This window comes from Rutidosis leptorrhynchoides, chromosome 1 (genome assembly GCF_046630445.1).
Source record: "Rutidosis leptorrhynchoides isolate AG116_Rl617_1_P2 chromosome 1, CSIRO_AGI_Rlap_v1, whole genome shotgun sequence".
Taxonomy (NCBI): Eukaryota; Viridiplantae; Streptophyta; class Magnoliopsida; order Asterales; family Asteraceae; genus Rutidosis; species Rutidosis leptorrhynchoides.
In genome coordinates, this window is record NC_092333.1 from 477058718 (window position 1) to 477075909 (window position 17192).

At 38.5% G+C, this 17192-nt stretch overlaps 1 protein-coding gene across 1 annotated transcript; it reads left to right on the plus strand.

Moving 5' to 3' along the window:
• The first annotated feature begins 1820 nt into the window (after positions 1 to 1820).
• Positions 1821 to 3465, plus strand: LOC139874825 (probable 2-oxoglutarate-dependent dioxygenase AOP1). The gene is made up of 3 exons (XM_071862219.1): positions 1821 to 2255; positions 2640 to 2961; positions 3092 to 3465. The coding sequence occupies exons 1-3, from the start codon at positions 1885 to 1887 to the stop codon at positions 3335 to 3337; spliced, it is 939 nt and encodes a 312-aa protein (XP_071718320.1). The 5' UTR covers positions 1821 to 1884; the 3' UTR covers positions 3338 to 3465.
• Positions 3466 to 17192: the final 13727 nt, after the last annotated feature.

The window sequence follows — 17192 nt, forward strand, 5'->3', positions numbered from 1 at the left end:
ATGTGTAAGTGCTCCAAGTTTGACTTTTCATTTGATATTATAAGAATTTTCATCTGATCCCGAATATAAATTAATAGCATGATCTAGAAAATGTTAACAAATTCACGATAAAAACTAGTCACATACTTGAGTATTTAACCTAGACTTGTATAAGTCAAATGCACCCCCGTATTTCTAGCTTTAAAGTTATAGTAAGTGGCCGTTAATTCGGTTATATATAATGGGCGATGGACAAAAAACGTGGCATAAAAGACATTGAATCTAATAGTCAACACAACCTTTGAAATAAATTATGACAATGGTAAGCATATTCAATTTAATTTAGTGACAAATTAAAGGAACTTTGAAATAGTAATAGTAGTATTATATAAAAAAATGAATCGGATAGTCAAAAAAACTTAGCAAATATTATAATAATACTAACTCGAATCAAATTGTCAACAACCGTTAGCAAAACAATATCTATAGTAGCATAATAAAAGCAGCAATTTGCCATTAGGTTCAAAGGTCTTCAAAAAATGATTTATTACAATCGTTTAATTCGAACGGAATGAAAATTGAAAAAATCAATATGAATATAAATTCATTTTCAAGTTCAGTATTCCATTTGATTTACAAATTTCAATTCAGTTTATGTTTTTAATTTTTCGAATTCAGTTAAATCAAAAATCAAATTCAAAACCAATTTTACTAATAATAATAATAATAAAGTATATTTTTAGGTAAAAGGTTATCCCGATGAGCTTTTATTATTAACAAAATAAAAGAATGATAATGTTACGTCAAATCAAAAGCACTTTTTTGAGCGCACATTGCAAGATCAACCTACAACTAAACAAACCTCTAAACAGACATGTGGACAAAAACAACACATGAAAGCCTCGCGTAAGCAATATTCCATGGGATCTGCAATTCCTTAACTTGCCTTGATTCTTTAAACCGTACAGACAAGAGCTTCAATCTAACCGTAGAGTAGATTTCCCCATACAACACATCAATACCTTTGACGACCTTTAAACATTCGGTTATTCCGTTTTTCCCAAACAAAATAAATCGTAGCAGCAAACAAGAGTTTAGTCACCACCATATTAGCATTTTTCTCGTAATAGTAATAAACTAAATTATTAATAAATAGCCTAAACTTTTAATATAGATCATAAAACAATTTTAAAACTGAATTCAAAATTCGTATTTTAAGATTAGTTTGGTTATGTCATGTCTTTTTTTTTATTTTTTTATTTTTTTTTATTTTTTTAATTTTTTTTTACATTTACTAAAACAAAATGAATGCAAATTCGTTTATAGTTTAGCTTCAATTTTAACATTTGAATTCGGCTTCGATCTGATTTTCGATGTTGCCTCAAAACAAAGAATTATGTGCAACAAAACCCATTATTTCGGTCTGGTATAAAACTTTAATGATTTTTGGTAAATGTTTTTATTATTGGATTGATTTCAAAGACTTGTTTTATATAGGTTTTGTGTTTGTGGCAAAAAGAAATAAATAAATAAAATATATATGTTCTTAATTTGACAAGCTCCACTACTTTGTCTTTTTGTTTGCTCAAAGTCCAAATGTATTTTGCCACTAGGATGAAATGGTGGTTGAAATGTAGCTAATGTCATTAGGTCAGCAAAAGAGTGACACATCAAGAAACATTGCATCCAATAATCAACAACCTTTGATTAAATTCATTGATAACAAAAATAATTCAAAAACTAGGAAGTTAGAAGAATATAAACCTCCTTTATGTCAACCACCTATATCTTTATAAATACACTATTCTCTAGTATCACAATATAACAATTTCACAAAAAAACCAAATATTACCTGAAATTATTCCTCCATTAGATTCTCTCTCTCACACAACCACACACAAAAATATGGGTTTTGTTGCACAACCTAACATTCCTGTTATTAACATGGTAGATATGAAGCAAACTACAAGTTTCAAGACTTCTTTTGCATGCAACGAAGTGAGGCATGCACTTGAAGAGTATGGTTGCTTTTTGGTTGTTTGTGATGAGATAACTGAAGAAGTTAATACAAAAGTATATGATGCTTTAAAAACCCTATTTGATCTTCCTATTGATACAAAAGTTAGAAACACTTCACCTAAGGCTTACCATGGCTATGTTGGCCAACTCCCTTTTCTTCCACTTCTAGAAAGCTTGGGAATTGAAAATGCTACAAGTGTTCATGGAGTTAATAGCTTCGCCAATGTTATGTGGCCCTCAGGAAATGATGATTTCTGGTAATTAGTTATTACGTAATTATCTACTCACATAACTAAGTTAGTCTAGTAGTTTGGGTTATGATATTTTCATAAGAAAGTTCATATAACCTCAATTACTAGCAACATATTTTGAGTTGACCAAAAAAAAATGTCAAAAACAAGCGATAATCTATTCGGCACATATATTTGAGTAAAATAGTATTTCCCTTTCCCGACAACCTGAACAGGAAAAACCTTTTTCGTTTACCTGTAATTATCAAAATAGAAAAGATTATTATAAATAATAACGGATTAATGTGTTAGAATCATGCATATAATAAATCTATTCAAATAATGTAAAGTTAGTTTTTGATTTGATTGGATTCCAATCCCTAATTTGTGATGGTTTCTTCCATATAACAGTAAAATGATTCAGTCCTACGCGAAACTAGTCTCTGAAATTGAAGAAACAGTTAGGAAGTTGGTGTTTGAAAGCTACGGAGTGAGCAATTACCATGAATACTATAATGAATCTGTGACATATCTTCTTAGAGTCATGAAATACAGACCGCCAAGCGCGAATGAGACTAAAATAGGTTCCATATCTCACACAGATAAGACCTTCATATCCATACTTAGCCAAAATCAAGTGAAGGGATTAGAGATTAAAACCAAGGATAATGATTGGATTCCTGTGAAGTACCCTTCTTCGTCTTTCTTGGTTATGGCCGGCGATGCGTTCAAGGTACGATTAATATTCATTTCATATGTGATCATTCATACTAGCTCATCCATATAATCAGATACACAAACATAAAACAAATTCATGACTAATTAATACTAATTATATCAAGTTTTATGTATTTGTAATATAGGCTTGGAGTAATGATCGAGTGCACTCACCTTATCATCGAGTCGTTGTTGAAGGGAATGAACATAGGTACTCATTAGGGTTGTTTACATACCACAAGGGGATCATAACTGTACCAGAAGAGTTAGTTGATGAAGATCATGTGAGAAAGTTCAACTCATTTGATCATTTCGGGTACCTTGACTTCTATGACAAAGACTCGCAGTTCGAGCTAGAATACAGCCACATTAAATCATATTGCGGGGTGTGATATACTTATAATGTTAGAAATAGGAGGTTATGTGTATATTATTTGTGGAAGAGAGGATTGATGATTTAGATGTTTGATTAATCTTGAAAACTTTGTTTTCTTGCTTATTGTTTTGCTTGATTACAAATGAGGGGTGAAGCCCTCTATTTATACAACTCATTGGAGTAGTCTAGAACTCTTCATCAACTAATATCTAGATATTTCCCAAGTATTTTCTAGACTTAGATATTTTTACATGATTATTCTACACACATTGACTACTACACATTACATGAAGTTTCTAGATATTGGACTACAATCTTGATCCATATACTTGTATACTTGCAAGCCCATATCCAAAACAAATAGCCTAAATCAAGTTTAGTTTCCAACAGCCCCCCTTAAACTTGATTTCTTCACTCCGAACATATTCCGTAATCTCTGAAAAGTCTCGTGTTTTAGAGGCTTTGTGAAAATATCAGCAACTTGGTCGAATGACTTCGTGTACTTTATCTGCACCTCTTTATTTGTAACACACTCCCTGATGAAATGGTATTTCGTATCGATGTGCTTGCTTCGATCATGGAAGACTGGATTCTTTGCTAGAGCAATCGCAGACTTGTTATCCACATATATCTCCGTAGCTTCCTTTTGGAAAAAATTAAGCTCATTTAGTAACTTCCTGAGCCATATTGCATGACAGGTGCACGATGTTGCTGCTACAAACTCGGATTCACACGTTGACAGAGTCACAATGGGTTGCTTCTTCGAGCTCTATGTGAATGCCGTATCTCCCATATAGAACACGAAACCACTCGTACTCTTACGATCATCTATGTCTCCAGCCCAATCACTATCACTGTATCTGTAACAACCCGACATCGTTTTACCAAAAACACCGCTTAAAATATTTTTTTTTATAACAGACCATCTGGACGGCGTCCAGACCTCTGGACGGCGTCCAGTAACAAAGGACAGGACGGCGTCCAAATCCTTGGACGGCGTCCAATTACACTAAAGTGTTCTGAGACAGAAAACACCCAACCCACGTTATACTGGACGACGTCCATCCCATCTGGACGGCGTCCAGCAGACTTGATCAGTTCCAATTCATTTCAAAACACATTTAACACTTTAAATTTACAACCAAACGCTTTGTAACAACCCAATCGAGTTTTACATCAACAAAACATTAAATAAAAGTGTTTACATGACAAATACGTGTTAAGACTCAATAACCCAACCCAATACCAAGAGTATAATCCCGGGGACCACCAAATCCCCCATCCGCGTTTAAATCTCCAAAAGCTACCCAATCGAGCCCAAGCGCTCCTAAGCATCTAGTCTAACAACTAGCTAGATTCATAACACAATACCTGTAAAAAGGTAAACAACGAGAGGGGTAAGCATAAAGCTTAGTGAATGCAATAATTATACACATACATATATAACCTACTTACTTGCAATCACTTACACATTTACCGCATACACGCTAGCAATATAATTAGCATACCATCGCAAAGTATAACGCTAAATCTCCAATACACAAGCTAGCACAAACAATAGCATATAAGTCGAACAATATAATATGCTACACTACAACACATAACCATGGTTAACCAATCGTACAAGGGAATGGCGCCCGCGAAAGGCCATCGGAGTTCACAACATCCATAAGTGTACTTAGCACGTCGTATCACTAACCCTCGGGTGGCATCTTAACACCTCGATACTTCACCATCGGGTGGCGTCTTAACACCTCGACACTTCACCCTTTATTATGGAGTGGCGTCTTAACACCTCGACACTTCACTCCTAGGTGGCATCTTAACACCTCGATGCTTCACCTCGAGTGGCATCTTAACACCTCGATGCTTCACTCGTCACGTGAAACGTGGTGTCTTAACACCTCGACACTTCACATCTCACGCTACAACAAATAAATACATTATATACCTACGCATATAATTATTCCACTCACCTTGGAATGCCCGCACAAGTCATGTACAACATGATCTCCGTCCTCAAATCCGAGCAAGTAATCACCTATATTACACATAGGCAAAAATATACACATAAATAGTCATTCTCTAAAAGAGAACCCGACACAAATATCCCTTAGCCGAGGGATCACACCTTGCTCGCCAAAACCCGCCCATTTAACACCTAATGGACATAAACCGATTACCACTTCGGGTGGTAATTCATACTCAATCTACAAAGTACAATTTAACTCAAATTATACTTAACACCAATTAGACCAACCTAGGTCCCAACACTATGTTACTACTTAGGTAGTGACCATTTCAAACGCCTTTTACATCAAAAAACATAACAAGTGCAATATCGACCCATATTGCATTTGACTACCTTTGACTTATGTTAAAATATCACTTTAAACCATAATTACTTCTCGCGAGTAATTACATCCAAAAATATCATTTAACACCTAACAAAATCGTTTAACATTCATTTAATCCAAAATTAGGGTCATCATCAATTTTGACCCAAAATCAAAGTCAACCCATTTGACATAAGTCTCAAAACGCCCAAAATCACTAACGACTAGTGATTCTACTTCCAAAACACCAATTAACACTTAAATCAAGTATTTACATACTTGATTCACCAAAACTTAACTCGAATCTTAGTTTGACACTAAATCAAAGTCAACACCCATTTTGACCAACTAACATGTTCTTATGAACATCTATACACTAACACATTTATGAACTAGTGATTTACACCCAAAACCATGACCAAAATCGTCATCAAACCCTAACCCACCAATAACGGGTCAAAACCATCTATTAACCACAACAAACCCATTTCACAACCATTAAAGGGTTTCTAATAAAATCAAGCTCAAACCCTAATTTGAATAATGAAAATCGGAGTTAGAACTTACCAACACTACCAAGACGTAGCCGTTAACGAGATGAACAACTTTAAAACTCGCGACTCGACCCGACTCACCCTTCTTCTTCCCCAAACCAAGTTCTCTCACTCTAAAATGGTCCCTCTCTCTCTAGGTATGGATGAGAGTGTTTTGTGTGAGTGAGAATGAGCTCCAATGGAGTTCTAGATCAGTTTTGATGATCCCAAACCGACTCCAAGTGAAAAGACCAAAGTACCCCTTTTAAAATGAGAAAAATAGAGCTGCTGTCCCGTCAGGCCTTTTGGACGGCGTCCAAAAAGGTTGGACGGCGTCCAGATTAACTGAATCAGTTTTCTGAACTTGTTTTGGTCGTAACTTTCAAACCGTAACTCCATTTTCGATGAATCAAATATCGTTGGAAACGTAATGAGATTTCCTATCCAATGGTAAGGTTTTAGAACATCAAATCCAAATTTATTTGGGATCCAAATATACGCTTACACGCCTCGTAATTCGAATGTCGTCCAAAATAACGCGTAACTGAAAAACGGGGTGTTACAACTCTCCCCTACTTAAATTGGATCACGTCCCCGTGATCTCCGTCACTTTAACAAACCGGACCCACACTCAAAGGTCCTCCGACATACCTCCAAACTCGATATCTACAATGTTTCCATTAATTCGGATATTTCACCACACGCTAATAATCACTAGCGCGCATTACCACAACAAACGGTATCTCATACACTCAACGTCCGAATGCCCTCTTAGGAAAAATATGGAAAACACCATTATCCCTTCAAGTTCTCTCGGCTAAAACTCGCAACAAGCTACAACCATAACTATATCACACAACGCGATTTACTAGGTCCACTACGCCGCAAACCAAGTCTTGCATTAATCCAAATCGAGAAGGATTCATGCCGCGTCGAAACTCAGTACTTACAACGGTCCATAACCGTATCACTCAACGATCGCACATCCGCTTATGTGCAAACATTTGCTTTCCACCCCAGAAACCCATGATTCTCAATTTTACAAGTCGATGCCAACGGGGCAATCGACACGCTCGTCCGACTAGTACTTCTTACAGTCACCACAACCGGGTTATTCCTTTAATGAAGAAATTTCGGTACTGCCAAATAATTACACTGGGAACACAAACTTTCCCACCAATCAATCCGCACACGACCACCAGTCTCTGGATTAATCCAGGACGACACTAATACACGACGAACTACGAAAAACATCAACACTCGACACAAGGTTTCTCCTCTGAACCATATAACACGTCTTCCTAGTTCTAGAATAGAAGCTATTCGCATGCTAGAATCCTGTCAACGGCGAACTATCATCACAAAATTTCCGCAATTCGCCACACGACTCACAAAATAGTCTCCAAATCCGGGTGAACCTTCCTACCTAGACCGTCCATTAAGGATGGCCTCGACATTTCAATACGACCTACGGGTCACATCACTATGGTACACACTCTCGCAATCCAAACAACAACCGTGTGTCTCGACGTGAGACAGTCAGAACCGGCACTCCCCGCCTCACAACCATCCACAAAATGGAATAATCCACTGAAAATTCTCACGATCACATTTCCCGACAGGGAAAATACAGTATTCACCACCATCTCGAACTCGTACTCACTCGACAGTACTATCCGAGTTTCACACCAACCCAAATTTATACCACGAGAGCACCCGTAATAACGGTTACATTCGCTCACTTTCGTGATCTCAAGCTTTACATTTGGTCTCATGCCGCACTTTGGTACTACACGATCACCTTGCTTAAAAAGAATTACACTTCATTCGATCCCATCATCACAATTCTACCCATAACATTCCGAAATTGTAACTCACAATCGTAACGCACGATCTCGAGTCAACATCAACAACCCGTCACTCTTCTTCGTTAGGGTCTATGAATCCTTATTGAGGTCTAGCACGGTACACTCGGAGACTTCAGTATACAATACACCACCGGGTCTTCCTCGGGCGGCAGTAAAAACTCCCCCACTTAGGATTCAGCTCCATATTCTCACCGTCAAAATGATATCATCCCGTGGAATTGTCATTCCACGACACACATGACCATCCTTATCGTTGGTCATACACACCAAATAGTCGTAATTTCACCTTAGGCTCTCAGAGCCATCATACACAATCATTAGAGATGTCGTACACGCGACCACATCGCACCTTCGTACCACGATTAAAACTAATAGCCCTTCATCATTCGCAAAGCGAACACCACCAAAATCCTATGTACTCCTCTAAACCTAGGCATACACCACTCCACTTAATCGGTCGTGCATCTCAGTCGAGATCACCTGACCTTTCATTCAACGAAACTTTATCAATAATGGCTCACTCTCATGGAGAAGAGTGACCAATCCGACACAATAATTGCATCGACTGCAATATCAACACTTCATCGCAACCTTCAGCTTAACCGTCCATTAAGTTTGCCACCGGCTCACCGGTCATCTTTACCCGTCTATCACTTAAGAGCAACAAGATTCGCTCATCCGTCACTTCATAAGAAGTATTTACCGCAATGCTCTCAAAATTCGACTTTCGCAACCGTCGAATTACTATCACCCTTCGATCACTATTATAACCTCCGCTGCTTCCAAGGGTATCTCAAGGACACCCTAAGCACAAAGTGATCACACCATCACCGGAGTTGAACATTACACTAGCAGGTATAAAAAGGTACCTGACACAGTGTCATGCAGACTCCCACCACAAACAACCGAATTTTAGAAACTCGATCTTTAGGTTCCGTACACTCGATGTCACCCATCTCTTCACAATAATGACCCGAAGTCATACCCACCCGACAAACATTACGGTTTATTGTCTTATGAAATTTACTAGCGATCACACACTGCCCGCAACTCCACAAGGCCAAACGATATAGCCTAATGAAGCCCTTTATCTAACACTAAGGAGATGCTTGAAAACACCAAGTCTTACACCCTTCCGCACATCGACACATCCACCGCTACAAGGGATATTCCGTTAGGAATGTTACCATATAACCCACAACACGCTAACATACAGTTTAACGACCCAAAGACTCCTCGATTCGCCAATTCCAAGGCGACTCACAACTAGAATCCTAATACGATTCTCTAACCATACACTCTACCGAGTGTAACTCAAAACTACAATCATTAGACTTGTCGCATTCCATTACGGAATTCAAGTCTTTGTCGCACACACACGCACACCATTATGAGTTATCCTAGTTATGATGGGTAACTACAACCAATGACAATCTCAACCGTGCACCCACTACTTAGGGTGACTACGCACCGAACTCGTGAGTTCGCTCACTCGCCTTAACTAACCGAATTCACCGTAACAATTTCTGACTCACAACGAATCCGATGTGACAACAAGCACATCACCCGAGACCACTATAACATAGGAACCAATAAAAGATTCCTTATTTATCCTGGATCTACCCCAACCATGCCACGTTTCCTCCGTTCGGTACTCATCATGTCATGCTTGATGTCAAGATACACTTTCGTAATAATGGTGATTGGTCACTATTAAAAATGCGTACCTTACCATTTTCACATGGTCACGCAAAGTACTTTACCCGGACTGACGCAACATTCACACAAAATAACATGAGATAACTCCTAGTACCCGAATGACCAAAGTCCTTACTGCGAACTTGATCACTCAAACCGATAAACATGCGAATCTCTCTAATAGATTCGTCCCTAGGACACCGCACCAATAGATACCTGTATATATACACCAGTATACAATATAGTAATAAACGTACACAAGTACACCACAACAACAAGTCAACCTACAACCTAGGTGACTATCACTGAAACAACGTCCAATTTCACCTACTTACATTAGGCACTAGCTATCTAAGGCACTAATTTACACGCGAAATAAGGCCCCACATAATCACACTTTGGACAAACACAAGTCCTAGTTAGTCACCTACTCTAAGGCACTAACAAATCTCAATCCGACCCATATTCCTACAAGTCCCGCAAATAATGTACAATCGCCAATGAGTCTAAGACTAGGCACCTATTCGAAGGTCACCTAATTCCTTTAGACTATGCTCTGATACCACTTGTAACAACCCGACATCGTTTTACCAAAAACACGGCTTAAAATATTTTTTTTATAACAGACCATCTAGACGGCGTCCAGACCTCTGGACGGCGTCCAGTAACAAAGGACAGGACGGCGTCCAAATCCTTGGACGACGTCCAATTACACTAAAGTGTTCTGAGACAGAAAACACCCAACCCACGTTATACTGGACGGCGTCCATCCCATCTGGACGGCGTCCAGCAGACCTGATCAGTTCCAATTCATTTCAAAACACATTTAACACTTTAAATTTACAACCAAACGCATTGTAACAACACAATCGAGTTTTATATCAACAAAACATTAAATAAAAGTGTTTACATGACAAATACGGGTTAAGACTCAATAACCCAACCCAATACCAAGAGCATAATCCCGGGGACCAACAAATCCCCCATCCGCGTCCAAATCTCCAAAAGCTACCCCATCGAGCCTAAGCGCTCCTAAGCATCTAGTCTAACAACTAGCTAGCTTCATAACACAATACCTGTAAAAAGGTAAACAACGAGAGGGGTAAGCATAAAGCTTAGTGAATGCAATAATTATACACATACATATATAACCTACTTACTTGCAATCACTTACACATTTACCGCATACACGCTAGCAATATAATTAGCATACCATCGTAAAGTATAACGCTAAATCTCCAATACGCAAGCTAGCACAAACGATAGCATATAAGTCGAACAATATAATATGCTACACTACAACACATAACCATGGTTAACCAATCGTACAAGGGAATGGCGCCCGCGAAAGGCCATCGGAGTTCACAACATCCATTAGTGTACTTAGCACCTCGTATCACTAACCCTCGGGTGGCATCTTAACACCTCGATACTTCACCCTCGGGTGGCGTCTTAACACCTCGACACTTCACCCTTTATTATGGAGTGGCGTCTTAACACCTCGACACTTCACTCCTAGGTGGCATCTTAACACCTCGATGCTTCACCTCGAGTGGCATCTTAACACCTCGATGCTTCACTCGTCACGTGAAACGTGGTGTCTTAACACCTCGACACTTCACATCTCACGCTACAACAAATAAATACATTATATACCTACGCATATAATTATTCCACTCACCTTGGAATGCCCGCACAAGTCATGTACAACATGATCTCCGTCCTCAAATCCGAGCAAGTAATCACCTATATTACACATAGGCAAAAATATACACATAAATTTTCATTCTCTAAAAGAGAACCCGACACAAACATCCCTTAGCCGAGGGATCACACCTTGCTCGCCAAAACCAGCCCATTTAACACCAAATGGACATAAACCGATTACCACTTCGGGTGGTAATTCATACTCAATCTACAAAGTACAATTTAACTCAAATTATACTTAACACCAATTAGACCAACCTAGGTCCCGACACTATGTTACTACTTAGGTAGTGACCATTTCAAACGCCTTTTACATCAAAAAACATAACACGTGCAATATCGACCCATATTGCATTTGACTACCTTTGACTTATGTTAAAATATCACTTTAACCCATAATTACTTCTTGCGAGTAATTACATCCAAAAACATCATTTAACACCTAACAAAATCGTTTAACATTCATTTAATCCAAAATTAGTGTCATCATCAATTTTGACCCAAAATCAAAGTCAACCCATTTGACATAAGTCTCAAAACGCCCAAAATCACTAACGATTAGTGATTCTACTTCCAAAACACCAATTAACACTTAAATCAAGTATTTACATACTTGATTCACCAAAACTTAACTCGAATCTTAGTTTGACACTAAATCAAAGTTAACACCCATTTTGACCAACTAACATGTTCTTATGAACATCTATACACTAACACATTTATGAACTAGTGATTTACACCCAAAACCATGACCAAAATCGTCATCAAACCCTAACCCACCAATAATGGGTCAAAACCCATCTATTAACCACAACAAACCCATTTCACAACCATTAAAGGGTTTCTAACAAAATCAAGCTCAAACCCTAATTTGAATAATGAAAATCGGAGTTAGAACTTACCAACACTACCAAGACGTAGCCGTTAACGAGATGAACAACTTTAAAACTCGCGACTCGACCCGACTCACCCTTCTTCTTCCCCAAACCAAGTTCTCTCACTCTAAAATGGTCCCTCTCTCTCTAGGAATGGATGAGAGTGTTTTGTGTGAGTGAGAATGAGCTCCAATGGAGTTCTAGATCAGTTTTGATGATCCCAAACCGACCCCAAGTGAAAAGACCAAAGTACCCCTTTTAAAATGAGAAAAATAGAGCTGCTGGCCCGTCAGGCCTTTTGGACGGCGTCCAAAAAGGTTGGACGGCGTCAAGATTAACTGAATCAGTTTTCTGAACTTGTTTTGGTCGTAACTTTCACTCCGTTTTCGATGAATCAAATATCGTTGGAAACGTAATGAGATTTCCTATCCAATGGTAAGGTTTTAGAACATCAAATCCAAGTTTATTTGGGATCCAAATATACGCTTACACGCCTCGTAATTCGAATGTCGTCCAAAATAATGCGTAACTGAAAAACGGAGTGTTACAGTATCCAACTATCTTGAAGTGATCAGAAGGCGAATAAAACAGGCCATAGTCAATCGTACCTTTGATGTAGCGAAGTATCCTCTTGGCCGCCTTCAAGTGATTTATTGTAGGTGCTTCCATGTATCGACTTACTAGTCCAACTCCGTAGAGAATATCTGGCCTCGTGCAGGTTAGGTACCTCAGACTTCTAACCAAACTCTTATATTGCGTTGGGTCCACCAAGTATCCTTCATCATCTTTTGACAATTTGAGATTGCAATCCACCGGTGTGTTCATTGACTTGCAGTCATTCATCTTAAACTTCTTGAGTACCTCATTCGCATAACCTTCTTGGGATATGAATATTCTTTCTTTCTTTTGTTTTACCTCGATCCCAAGATAGTAAGCCATAAGTCCAATGTCGGTCATATCGAACTCCCGAACCATTGCTTTCTTGAACTCCTCAAACATTTTGGGATTACTACCGGTGAATATCAAGTCATCCACGTATAGGCACACAATCATAACATCTCCATCATTTCTAACTTTGGTGTAGAGGGCATGCTTATGGGGGCATTTTGTAAAGTCATTCTGCTGGAAATACTCGTCTATCCTGCTATTCCATGCCCGAGGAGCTTGCTTCAACCCGTATAAGGCCTTTTTCAATTTTAGCACCTTATTCTCTTGGCCTTTCACGATGTATCCCAAAGGTTGTTCTATATAGACTTCTTCTTCTAAGTGGCCATTAAGGAACGCGGATTTGACATCCATTTGATAAATCTTCCAATTATGTTGAGCCGTAAGTGAGATTATCAATCTTATAGTTTCTAGACGAGCGACGGGAGCAAATACCTCGTCATAGTCTATGCCGGCTCATTGACTATATCCCTTCGCCACCAACCTTGCCTTATATCTTTCAACTTCACCTTTGGAATTCTTCTTGGCCTTGTACACCCATTTTACACCAATAGCCTTATGTCCCTTTGGTAGTGTGGCAAGATCCCACGTATTATTCTTCTCGATTGCTTGAATCTCTTCGTCCATAGCACGTTTCCACTTTTGGCTTTTTGTTGCGTCTTCATAACTTATTGGCTCACAATCGGCGAGAAGGCAGAACAATGATAGATCCTCCATAGGATGGGTTACCTCGTACAACTCTCTAATGCTCCTTGTGTAATGTTGTAGCCTACTTGATTCTCCTCCTGATGTTGGTGTCACTTCATTAGGTGTAGTGGTTGGAGTACGTGGAGAGTACGGAGATGGTGTACTAGAAGGTTCTTGAACTTCTAGATATTCTTCGTTCCTTGCAGTACTCTCGAATGGATAAGGGAGAAAGTCGTAGTTCTCCTCTTCGGGAACATTCCAATCCCATGTTGCTTCTTCATCGAACACCACGTCTCGACTTGAGATTACTTTACCATTCTTGGGATTGTATAGCTTGTAACCCTTCGAACTTGAGTCATAGCCCACGAATATGAGTTTCTCGCTTTTATCATCGAGCTTCGTCCTCTTCTAATCTGGCACATGAGCATATGCGACACTTCCGAACACTCGGAGGTGTGAGATGCTGGGCTTCCTTCCACTCCAAGCTTCAATGGGCATTTTTTTCTTGATGCTTCTAGTGGGCGAGCGATTTTCTAGATAGATCACACAGTCCACTGCCTCAGCCCAAAACTCCTTAGGCATCCTTTTGCTATTTAACATACTCCGAGCCATATCAAGAATGGTCCTATTTTTTTTTTCGCAACACCATTTTGCTGAGGTGAATACGGAAGGGTTAGAGGACGTCGTAACCCATTGTTGTCGCAAAATTCCTTGAATTCCTTGGATGTGAACTCTCCTCCACGATCGGATCTCATCGCCTTTATGGTGAGATCACTTTAATTTTCCACAAATGCTTTAAACTTCTTGAACATTTCAAAAACTTCTGACTTCTCTTTTAGAAAATAGACCCATGTCTTTCGACTAAAATCATCAATGAATAGAAGAAAATATCTATTTTTACCAAAAGACGGTGGGCTGATGGGTCCACACACATCCGTGTGAATAAGTTCTAGAGGTTTCTTCGCTCTACTAGAAGCTTCTGTTGGAAAACTGTTTCGAAAGTGCTTTCCTAGAAGGCATCCTTCACATATTTAATCCGGATGATTAATTGGAGGCAAACCCTTCACCATTCCTTTACTTGATAATAATTTTAAGCCTTCAAAATTTAAGTGCCCATATCTCATGTGCCAAAGCCAAGAATTATCTTTGAAACATGCTTTTAAACATCTTGGAATGTCATGTTGAATATTTAGCAAGAACATCCTATTCGTTGACATTGGCACCTTAGCAATCAAACCTCCTTTTTGTTCTCTTAGATAAAGACTACGATTTATCATGTGAATATCATAGCCTTTCTCTAAGAGTTGTCCAATACTCAGTATATTTATCTTCATATTGGGCACATAATACACGTTAGAGATAAATTGATGCCTTTCATTTTTCAAGCGGATGAGGATCTTACCTTTGCCTTTAACCGGGACTTTTGAGGAATCTCCAAAGGTGATATTTCCACTTATTACCTCGTCTAACTCCACAAACATGTTTTTGTCACCGCACATATGGTTGCTTGCACCCGCGTCGAGATACCACAAATTTGATTCTCAGTTATCTTCACCTTTGCATGCTAGTAACAAAGTGTTTTCCACGGCTTCAGTATCTTCTTGTGCAAAATTTGCTCTTTCTTGCACGTAATTGTTTGACTTCTCGCATTCCGAAGCATAGTGGCCAAATTTATGACAATTATAGCATTTGGTTTGAGAATTGTCATACCTTGGCCTTCTACTTGTGTAGCCTCTCCCGCGACCTCTTGTCGGGTGAAAATCTTGACTTCTTTCTTCATTTTTGTAAGAACTATAACCTCCACGTTTGATATATGCTTGCCCTCGTCCTCGGCCACGTACTTGACCACGACCTTGTTGACTCGTTTGATGAGTCTTTTCACTGTTCTCTTCCTTGAAAGAGAGTTTTGCTTGTAAAGCTTGCTCCAAAGGCTCTTTACTTTTCTTATTAAACCTCTCTTCATGGGCTTGTAGTGAACCCATGAGTTCATCGATAGTCATTGATTCTAGATATTTAGATTCTTCAATGGCTACTACTATATAGTCGAATTTTGAATCTAATGATCTAAGAATCTTCTCAATGACTCTTACATCACTTACAGTTTCACCATTCCTCTTTAATTGATTGACAACCGCCAAGAGTCTTGTAAAATAATCAGAAATTGATTCTGAGTCTTTCTTATTTAAGGATTCGAACTCACCTCGTAGTGTTTGTAGTCGAACCTTTTTCACCTTTTCAACTCCCTTGTGAGAGTTCTCCAAGATCTCCCATGCTTTCTTGGCGGTGGTTGCACTTGCAATTTTCTCAAAAGCTCCATCATCTACACTTTGTTGGATGATGGAAAGAGCATTTTGATCGCTGGTCTTCAATAGTTTTTTCTCCTTGCTGAGAGAACCTTTTTCAGTAGGTTCCTAATAGCCTTCCTCCACAATCTCCCATAGGTCTTGTCCACCTAAGAAGGTCTTCATTTGGATGCTCCATCGATCATAATTATCCTTTGTGAGGCGAGGAAATGTGATGACATTGTTGTCCATCATCTTGTCAAACCAAGCTCTTGATACCAATTTGTTAGAAATAGGAGGTTATGTGTATATTATTTGTGGAAGAGAGGATTGATGATTTACATGTTTGATTGATCTTGAAAACTTTGTTTTATTGCTTATTGTTTTGCTTGATTACAAATGAGGGGTGAAGCCCTCTATTTATACTACTCAATGGAGTAGTCTAGAACTCTTCATCAACTAATATCTAGATATTTTCCAAGTATTTTCTAGACTTAGATATTTTTACATGATTATTCTACACACATTGACTACTACACATTACATGAAGTTTCTAGATATTGGACTACAATCTTAATCCATATACTTGTATACTTGCAAGCCCATATCCAAAACAAATAGCCCAAATCAAGTTTAGTTTCCAACAGATAATACATGATCACTTTGTTGTTTAACTTTTTATGTCGAATGTTCGTTACGTATGGTCGTTAATTAAGGCCTCATTTGGCATGTAATCTTCTGATATGATTAATGCTTTTCATGCTAGCGCCTTGCTAGATAGTTTAATAAAGTTTCTATTGGTAATAAAAAGTTGATGGAAGTATGTCACCTTTCTGTACAATCTGCATTTGATTAGAGGATTTTGTTCATCAAAATGTATTAAAATCATCAATTTGACTTCTATACTATGTTAACGAACATAAACGACCACGCAACAAAC

Excerpts from the sequence above, each read along its gene's own strand:
- LOC139874825 (XM_071862219.1), top strand. The coding sequence starts at position 1,885 with ATGGGTTTTGTTGCACAACCTAACATTCCTGTTATTAACATGGTAGAT. Across the intron at positions 2,256-2,639 it reads TCAGGAAATGATGATTTCTG|TAAAATGATTCAGTCCTACG; the intron begins GTAATTAGTTAT and ends TCCATATAACAG. Across the intron at positions 2,962-3,091 it reads TGGCCGGCGATGCGTTCAAG|GCTTGGAGTAATGATCGAGT; the intron begins GTACGATTAATA and ends TTTGTAATATAG.